Consider the following 9,732-nt stretch of genomic DNA (forward strand, 5'->3'; position numbering starts at 1 on the left):
ATCTCAGCACAGCCTGCGCCAGAGCTGGGTCCAGGGTGTCAGGAAACCGCAGTCATTGGTTCATTTATCGGAAACAGTCAGCCCGCACCAAGCCCCGTGGGAGGCGCCGGGAGCTGTGGCTGTGGTTTGAGCGTGAGCCTCACCATCTGTCAGATGGCTGGTGGTGCTGCCCATCGTATGGAGGAGGAGATGGAGGCCTAGAGAGTGAATCAGCAGGGGACCAGGGGCTCGAGCTTCAGAGCCTGGCTGCCCGTGAGCCTCCCACCTGCTCTGTTGTGTGCTGTTTAAGAATTGGATTTTGAATAAGGAATATATTTACATGTTAACTTCTAATCACATAAACAGGGGTGTGTAATGAACTGGAGGCCCCCCTTGTCTTCTAGTTACTCTTCTCCGTTTATTGTATGTCTTAGCTGGGCACAGTGGCCTGTGCCACTTGTCTCAGCTAGTTGAAAACCTGAGGCAGGAGGATCATTCGAGACCAGGAGTTCAAGTCCATCCTGGACCGGAAAGCAAACGAAATAAGAGAAAGTGCAGGCTGGCGCAGGCCCTTAGATATGGGGAAGTAGTTTGTTCCAAAGCTGCTTGAACTCGCAAGACTCCTAGGAGTCCATTTCCAAACACAGATCGATTTTAAAAAAATCCTCTCCCATCTTCAGAAGCTCACTAGTTGGGATGGAAACTGCCTCTGTAGGTGGGACTTTCTAAGAGTTTCAGAATCAGAAAAGCTTGGTTTTGGTTTTATTTTAAAATGATTCCTTACATTTGTTCTTTTTGCTTTATTGATTAGAAATGCTAGCTGCGTATGAAGGGATTCCACAGAGATCTCCATAAGGAGGTTTTTGGTTGGGGCTGATGTGTTGTTGGAAACCACCAGAGTTTTTTTTCCTGTGTAAAGGAGTCTTGGCCTAGCCAGCGAAAATTGCCCCTTGGACCAAGTCTGTCCCCAGGGCAGGGACTGTGCAAGCCATGTCCCCAAGTCCCCAGGGGGGCCAGCACTGCCCTGGAGTCCAGCCTTGTGCTTGGACCCACAGGTTTTTCCACTAATAGATTTCCCTGTTGATCCCACAGGTTATTTTCCGTTTTGCCCTGGCACTTTTTAAGTACAAGGAAGAGGAGATCTTGAAACTGCAGGATTCGATGTCCATATTCAAGTATCTCCGCTCCTTCACTCGCAGCGTCCTCGATGCTAGGTGAGTCCTGCGGAGGTCTCCGATGTCAAGGAGAGCAGGAAGCCTGGCCCCTGCCTCCCTGAGAGCAGCCCGTCCTTTCGGTCTGCAAACTCAGAGGCATCCCGGGGGTACAGTGTGGGAGAGGGAATTGCTTTCCAGGGAAAAGAGAGAGCAAGCGGTGTGAGCCCCAAGTAGCCTTCCGAGGGAGGAACTGAGATGAGGATTCTGTCCTTTGTCCTGCAAACATAAATCCCTACAACCAACAGCAATCGTTTCATTTGTCTGGAAAGCATTTACTGAGTGCCCACTGCATGGCAGGACCCGTGCCAGGCACTGAGGATGATGGGTGGAGAAAAGGGCCTGTCCTGGAAGCCCTTGCTGGGGACACTGTTGTACAGCATTTGCTCACTGCTGTGACAGAGGGTGCCCAGGCCGGAGAAAGGCTGAGGAAGTGGGCGGCGGCAGCGAGGAGACAGTCGGGGGGCAGGGGTCCTTCAGGAGCAGCGCGAAGCTGTGGGGCACGTGTGTTTGGGGAAGTGGGGTGGCGGCTGAGCCCGGCTGGCGCCGATGTGGCTGGGCCGTAGCAGAGCTGGGTTGTCAGGGCGCTTACAGATTGCACTCGGGACTCGAGGCTGCATCCTGAGAGTTCAGGGAAGTCCCTGCAGGGTTAGGCAGGAGACACACAGGTCAGATTGGGGCAGGACTGGTGGCTGTTAGAGGGCTCTAGGGACAGAGGTGGAGAAGAAGGGCACATGGGAGAGAGGGAGGGGGGAGCTTGACTTGTGAGACCCCTGCGTTCCTGGCCTGCGCAGCCAGTGTTCAGGAGCCCTCCCTGGCCGCCCGGTCATTGCCTGTTCCGGGCCACCCTCATCCATACGTCCCCTGGACCGCAGCTGTTGGCTGCTCTGGCCCTGAATGCTGAGGTGGACACTGGGAGCTGAAGGGGCCAGCTGAGGCCATGCCAGGCTTCCTGGAGGTTGTCACCACTTTTAGGGTCTTTTATTGGGGAGTGGGTTTGTAGTAGTTTCAGGCTTACTAACAGTGCCCTGAGTTCTGGCAAATGAGAAGGGATATCGGAATCATATTTGCTGGGGAAAGTTTGATTCTGAGTTTTGGGGTGAGCCTGGAGAGCTGCTGTTCATCTCACGTTGGGTCAAGATTGCTGAGAGTGACACAGAGTGAGCTTGCCCATGCCAACAGCGAGGGCTCTGTTCAGAGCACCGGTGCCCACAGTTCTGTGCTGGGTCACAGGCTCTGCCAGGAGGGGCGGAGGCGGGTGGGTGGGGGCTCTGGCGAGTGCCCCACCTGTTCCTGGCACAGCAGGCTGACCTGGCCCCTCCCACACTGCTGGGCCTTGTGTGGTCCTGCCGCGCCACCTTGTGACCAGCTCGTGGTACCATCTCCCGTGCAGCTTGCTTTAGAAGGCAGGGTTGCTAGACTAACGGGTGCTTTAAGGAGTGCCAGGCTTGGTGGCAGGCTCCCCGATGTTATCAAGACTGCAGGAGCCCTGGACCCGTCTCTGGGCTGGAGCCCGTGTTTTAAGCAGCTCCCCAGGCTAGTGTTTGCAAGGAGGCCAGTGCTGCACAGAGGGAGGGAGTTGCGTACTGAACTGCATTCAGGAGTTGGGGGCTAACAGGATTGAACTCGGCTCTGCAGCAGGACTTCTGGGAGCCTTTTACGGTGCTGGACATCATCTCCTAAATTTAGCTGACCATGGGGCACCTTCTCATCCTCCAGCAGAACCTTCCAGGCCTGAGGCAGAGGTGGAGTCTGCTTTCCCGGGTGCCAGCCTGGGGCGAGGGGCCTCTGTCAGCTGAGGAGCAGATAAGGAATCACACTTGGGGCTTGCGCTCTGCAGTGTAGGAGAGCTGGGTGCTGGAGGTTTGGGGTTTGTGGGGGCTGTGGGGGGGCCCTGCACCCTGTTCACATGGAGCCTCCTTCTGTCTGGTGGGTGGCAGCCTGGTCCTCGGAGCCAGGCAGGAGGTGGAACCTGGGAAATCCCCACGCAGGGTCCCCTATGCTCGGGCCTCTCCTGTTCTCTGGCTCTGGTTTTGTTTTACTAAGCCACTGACCAGCGGGTAGGCGCCGGTGACCACAACCTTAAAGTTTTGATTGTAAATTGGTGCCTTCACCTAGGGAGAATGTGAATCCCATGCGCTGCACATTTCTCTGTGGACAGCATCTGGACTCTTGTCACATTGCTGACTGGTCTGACAGTCGTCGCCGGGACTGCCGGGGCCTGTGTTCATGCCCAGTCACTCAGTCCTGGGACAGAGATGCCCCGGACTCATGCCCGGTGCCCCGCCTTGTGCCTGCCCGAGGATGCAGACACCCCTGCACCCGCTGTCACCATGCAAGGCCAGGCGCTCTTCTCAGCGCTGGTGTGGGGGGGCTCTAGTAATCCCACTCCCTAGGAGCGGCACCACTGTTACCCCAGTGTGCAGATGAGGAATCTGAGGCCAGGAAAGGGGGTGACTTCAGTCACACAGCAAGCATGTGGCAGAGCTGGAGTCCAGGCTGTCATTCTGAGCCTGCCCTGGCAGGGCCACTGTGCTTGTTGCCTCTCTGCAGTGGCAGAGCTGGAGTCCAGGCTGTCAAGCCCCCAGCATGGCCAGCGCTCCTGCCTTCCCACCCTGGGCTGCCTGGCTGTGCCCGTGAGGGCTGTCTGTGAACGCTCACTCTGGCACCACTGATTCTCTTGTCTCTGCCCTGCGCCCTGCCAGGAAGCTGATCAGTATCTCCTTTGGGGACCTGAACCCCTTCCCCCTACGCCAGATCCGGAACCGACGCGCCTACCACTTGGAGAAGGTCCGGCTGGAGCTGACCGAGCTGGAGGCCATCCGCGAGGACTTCCTGCGTGAGCGGGACACCAGCCCTGACAAGGGCGAGCTGGTCAGCGATGAGGAGGAGGATACCTGATCTTCTCCACCTGAGTGGGTCCCTGGATGCTGCTCTTCCTGCCTTCAAACCAAAGTGTGCCCAAAGGGCGAAAACGCGCTGAAAAGCCAGAATGTAATGTGTGTGGCCTCTGGGAATCTGCTGGGCGGATGTCCAGAGCCAGACTGCACTTCCTCACCTCCCACTGCGTGGGGGCAGGGCTGGGAGGTCGGATGTTTACAGCCATCTCCACGCCACGGCTTCTGGTTGCACGTATCCCAGTCGTGCTTTCTGCCTGATGACTGGCAGGATGTTGGGCCTGTTTCCAGCCTCCGGCAGCCCGGCGGGGCCCTGACCCTCTGAAACCTTGCTTTGCTGGGCGTCTCCCCTTGTTCTCTCTCCTGTACACGGTGGGCAGTCGTGTGTGGTTTTGAATGGCAGCACTGGGAAGGATGCCCACTGTGCTTCAGGCACCTGTAGGCCAGAGGGTGGCTGCCTCAGGCATAAGGCTGGTATGAAAATGAACTGCCTTAGAAAAGCAGGCACATCCCTTGTTCAGAAACGGCCACTGTAGAAAGCCCGTGAACCTTCCGCTGGTGGCTTTAAGCTGCCAGCCACTCCCCATTTCTAGAATAGCGTTTGAGCTGGCTATCCAGACACCCACCCTCACTTCCCATGGCCAGCCTGGGCTTGCACATTGCTGGGCTGCTCTGTCCCCAGCTTGGCCCGTGTCGGGCATGGCTCTGTGAGATTCTGTGGAATGCCCTCTTGACTTGCATTCACCAGGTATGATGAGGTGGGATTCCAAGTAAATGGTGAGCCATCACATTGCAAAGCAGGCCTACCCCTGGGCTCCCTGGGCTAGCCTTGGTTGAGGGGAAGGAGGGATCTTTCTGAGGGTGCTTTGCAGGGCAGTGGTGCAGCTGCAGAATGAGTACTCTTGGACAGCTGAAAAACGTGGCCGCCTTGGGGATGGCCAGTGCTCCTGTGTCTGCTCCTCCTGACTGGGTTGTGCAGGAGACCGGCTGCCAGCGCCGGGGCTGGGAAACTCCAGCACTTGGGGCGCAGGCTTGGGGAGCTCTCCCAGATGTGGGCCCTCCCACCACTGCCTAGACGCATCTTTGTTCTCTGCAAGGATGCAGGGTCACTGTTGCCTCTGGCAGTTTCTGGGAACTCGGAGGACTGCCTTTCTGAAGGCCGGAGAAGGCTTTGAGCAAGGAGCTTACTTTCTGTTCAGTCCCTCTAGACCATCCCTGATGCACAGATGTGACAGGGTGTTTTCCGGCACAGTCTTGTTAAAATACGAGAGAAACGGTCTCCGTGGAATGTTTCTCATTACCTGAAAGAAAGCGAAATCATCCTGTTGGTATGAGCGCAGTGAGACTAGGGACCGAAGCAGCGGTTTCAGGAAACGCCTTTCTCCTGTGTCGGCTCCAGCATTGCCGCGCGAAGCTGCCGTTTCCGCACGCCACACCGAGCCCCGGCTTCATGTCCTAGTGGAATTGTTAGTGTTTCTCTGTGTAGAGGGGCTGACTTCCATGTTCAGCCAAAAGCCTTTGCCTGTTGCAGGCATCAGAAATGGGTTTTGTCATTGTCTTTGTCTTTGAGAGCCGCGGATTCCTGAAGGAGTCTGTCCTGTGAGCTGGCGAGTGTTGGAACCCCGCCCCCCAGGCCATCGGGAAGTGGCAGCTGTCAGCCTGGGGGACGGCTGCTCACAGCCGGAATGGGGCTGAGCCTGTGAGCCGGCTCCAGCTGCCCTCAGGTTTTACATTCCAAGCCGTTGGCCCCTGGAACATGCCAGCGCACGCTGCCTGGGGCTAAGACCCTGCCTTAGGGACAGGCTCGAGTTCTCTGGTTTGCTCTGAGAGACGTGCCTGGCCGGAGGCCTGTTGTAGCTGCAGCCCAAGGTGCAATGTTAGTGTTTCCAGGCAGTGTGTGTGCGAGAGCAGGAGATGTCCTGGAGGAAGGGGACTGGGGACGCTTTCCTGGAGGTTCTCCTGCCTGGAATGAAGTTCTGTGTGTCCAGAAGGCAAGAGAGGGCGGCTCCGCCGGATTCCAGTTTGGGAACAGGATGAACTAACTCCTCCTTCCGGAACTGTGGGCCCCACTCTTTCGAGCTAATATTTCCCCTCCCTCATGTCATTGAGAAAAGAGCTGCTGTGTCCCCTCCAGGGCCCAAAGGTCCCTGGCCTCCACTGGTGCCACAGCAGGGGGCCGTTCTGGCAGGGGCTTCCGCACGCTGCTGTTCCTCCCCCGAACCTTCGCCGCAGCACCCAGCCCACGGCCCCTGCAAGGGGGACCTTGCTGGCTGTGAAGCCCGAAGCGCGGCCTCCATCTGTCCAAATGCGCATGCCGGGACCGGGGCCTCCCTCCCCACCTGCTGGGAATTGCCGATTTTTAAATGGATGGGGTTTTTTTAATGGGTTGAACCTCTCTGTTAATACTTTTGTATATTTTCACTACAGTTTATATTTTTTTAGGCTATTTTCTCAAGGTGTCTCCAGATTCCACATATCTATTTTATATAACAAGTTCTTAGGTTGTGTGTGGGACTCCCTGGGGTGTATCTGCACCAGTCTGAGCCTCTGAGTTGCTCTCCCTCCGGCCCTGACTCGCGCTGACTCACCGACGTGATGTGCCGGACACGTCTCACCCAGGTAGCCTCGGGCGCTCCCTGTCACCGAGCTGACCGCTGTACGGTAGCAGCCAAGACTGCTGCTGGCTGGAGGCGGCTCTGGCTTCAACTGCGGTGTGATGTGGTGGGCGTGCTGGACAGGTCTCGGTTGGGTTTTCTGACCACGTGCTTGTGTTGCACAGATCCCCCCCCGCCATCCTATAGTGTCATCTTCCTGTGTGTTCCCGGGCTTCTGGGCAGCTGGGCCTGCCCGGGGAAATGCTTGCAGGTGGGAGGCCGTACAGAGACCTAGTGTGTGCCCGAGCGTCCACCGCTGCTGGGCAACTGCAGGATGCCAGGGGCGCCCAGTGACTCTGTCCTTTATATCATAGCAGCGACTGTGCTGACCTTCAAGTTACATTTTGGAATTATAATACTAAAGGAAGAAATAAACTACTAATTTTGTATAATATTCTGCCTTGAAATTCAGTTATAGTCACGTGATGGGGCTCACCCCAAGGGCTTGGAGGGTGGGGCAGGGCTTATTGGTGTTGGGGGGCAAGGAGGGGCCCTCCGACCCAGCTTCTGGGTGTCCCCGCCCTGGGGTGGGTGTATCAGGATGGCTTTGCCAGCAGGGGCAGTCTCGGGAGGCCCCAAAAACCATAGCCAAGCTGCAGGTGTGGGCTGGGGACACCGAGGTGGGAAAGCCGGGAGCTGGAGACTCCCTGTGTCCAGATAACCACCCCCCGGCCCCCCGTCCAGCCACAAAGAACAGACATCCCTCCTTCCGCCAGCTGTGCCATGCCCTGCCTGAGTCACAGGCTTGTCTCCTGCCTGGGCTGATAGCTCAGGCCCAGCTGCCACTGGGGACACCCCAGCCATCAGTGGAAAACACCAAGAATGATTAGGACCAAATGTCTTCCCATGGCGGGGTTTGTAGAGCGGCTCTAGCAAGTATTCCCAGACAGAGCAGCCCAAGGCCTGGCAGCCTTTTCTCTTCTGGGGACACAGATTCAGCGAGGCTGGGAGTTCCTGAAGTCACATGGCACAGCAGTGGTGGCAGAGCTGGGACAGGGACTGGCTCAGGAGCAAGTCGACAGGCCCTGCTCCCCACCCCTTGGAAGGGGTTGTCACCAGGGGCAATTCTGACTAAGGCCTGGGAAGCCATGGCTCAGAGCATGGGTCCCCAGGGTCTCTCTGGGCCGGCCAGGCTGCTGCAGACACAGACAGGAAGCACGCCTGATGCTCCCCCACCCTCGGGCTGCACAGCGGGGCCAGGACTCACGCTAGCTTGCCGAGTGACGTGCTTTTCTGCGTGGCCTCTGGCAGGCTGCCCTCTCTGTGCAAAGCCACTGCTGGGGCCTGCTCGGGGCCTGCTTCTTCCACCTGCTCAGGGCGGCCTAGAGATCGGAGGTGAGCAGTTGGGGCCTAGGATGGCCTGTGTCACCAGGGTATGTGCCAAGGCCACATGCGGTCTCCGGGGCCCCACTCACCTTTTGTCCAGTCATGTCATATGCGGGAAAGTAGAATGTGTGAGGTGGCCCTGGTAGGCTGCAGGGCAACCTCTCTGAACCTTAGCACCCCTGACCTGGAGAAGGGGCGTAACACCTTCCAGAGGCAGGCCTGAGGAGGCCAAGGCTCGAAGCCAGAGGGCAGCGTTGGATCCAGAGCTGGGCGTGGGCCGGGAGGACAGTGTGTGCCCCTTCCTCAGCCTCCCCACCCCCGGCGAGCTCAGATTCCACATACCTTCAAAGCACCTTCACGCCCATCCGTTTCTGCTATGGGTGCCACAGTCTGGCTCCATGGGACTAGATTTTATGGGCGGGGAAGGGGCTGTGGGTAGGCAGGTACCAGGTAGCTGGACCATAGATCAATGTGGTAGGAACCTGGTGCTGGGGCTGGTGGTGGGGAAGGGGCCACTCTGAGGGGCATCAGGACCAGTGGTGTGGGGTATGCAGAACCTGGCGCCCCATCCCAACCACCTTAAGGAGGCTCCAGCAGCTCCCCGCCATGCAGAGGCCCCCGTTCCTAGAGGGCCTCCCGAACCAGCGTTGCAGATCTCCAGCTACTGCTGTCTCTGTCCCACCTGCCCATGGCTCACCCCCAGGACTCGAGAATGGGCACTGGTGGGCTGAGGTTTCTGGAGGAAAGGTCCACCCTGACCCCCTCACATGCCGGTGAAAGAGCGTGCCCGGGGTGATACCCTGCCACCCCATCTCCAGCCTTGGTGTCCCCTGACAGAACCTGGCATGGAACTGCAGTCCCAGGGGCCTCCTGCCAGCCTGCAGCGGCCTCTGCCCCCTACTCCCGGCATGTCCCCCGTCCCAGGGCACCTGTCCTGCCAGGCCTCCTTGACCCCCTCCAGCCACGGGGGCTGCACTCAGCCTCAGCTTCGGGGTCACAGGGTCCCATCTCCCAGGCCAGCCTTCCACGTCTCAGGTGGGCCGGGAAGCCTAGAGAGAGTGGACCTTACAGGCCGTCAGCAGTAACCAGGGGCTGAGCCCAGGCCGGCTGGTGAGGGAGGCCGGCTGCAGGCTGTGCTCGTCGCTCAGGGCTGAGGCTCAGGGCCCTCCTGCCTGCGGTTATCGGAGCTGTTTGAAAAGTGGCTTGTTTCCAGTCTCCTGGCCTTGCTCCTGATGCTGCTGTCACTGCCGACAACCCCCAGCTGCCGCCCGGGCCCGGCTCACTCCAGCAGACCTCCCGGGGAAGGAGCAGCAGGACCAGAGCAGCCAGCCCGGGCCTGGGCCATCCTCCAGGCCCCGCAGAGGGCACGAGGCAGCAGGCAGGCTTCTCCTCCAGCCCAGCTCCGGGCAGAGCGCCAAAGCGTGCATCTGCAGGCTGCATCCTGGCTGCCCTGGGTGACCTCACACGAGCTGCTGCACCTCTCAGGCCTCCGTCCCCTCCTCTGTGAACCCCACCTCCACAGCAGACGGATGTGGCGTTGCTGGGTCACTGCAGGGATCACACACTCTGGAGTTCCCAGGCTTTCCAAATACCCGCCACACCGACCCACACACCAGCAAAACATCCTGGGAATTCCAGGTCTCGAGGTCCAAGACACCTTCCTGC

The 9,732-nt window shown here is 58.7% G+C and overlaps 1 protein-coding gene across 3 annotated transcripts in view; it reads left to right on the plus strand.

Annotated features, from left to right (window-relative positions):
- TBC1D2B (TBC1 domain family member 2B) overlaps positions 1–7,135 on the plus strand; it is a 79,819-nt gene extending 72,684 nt beyond the window's left edge. For 2 of the 3 annotated variants that reach the window (XM_039469260.2, XM_074392593.1), the window contains exons 12-13: positions 1,072–1,193; positions 3,896–7,006. In XM_039469260.2, the coding sequence (XP_039325194.1) occupies positions 1,072–1,193; positions 3,896–4,091 (318 nt within the window). In that variant the 3' untranslated portion in view covers positions 4,092–7,006. Of the gene's footprint in view, positions 1–1,071; positions 1,194–3,895; positions 7,007–7,055 lie in introns of those variants that run through there. The other variant, XM_074392594.1, reaches the window with a different exon arrangement.
- Positions 7,136–9,732: the final 2,597 nt, after the last annotated feature.

Source organism: Saimiri boliviensis, chromosome 2 (assembly GCF_048565385.1).
Source record: "Saimiri boliviensis isolate mSaiBol1 chromosome 2, mSaiBol1.pri, whole genome shotgun sequence".
NCBI lineage: Eukaryota > Metazoa > Chordata > Mammalia > Primates > Cebidae > Saimiri > Saimiri boliviensis.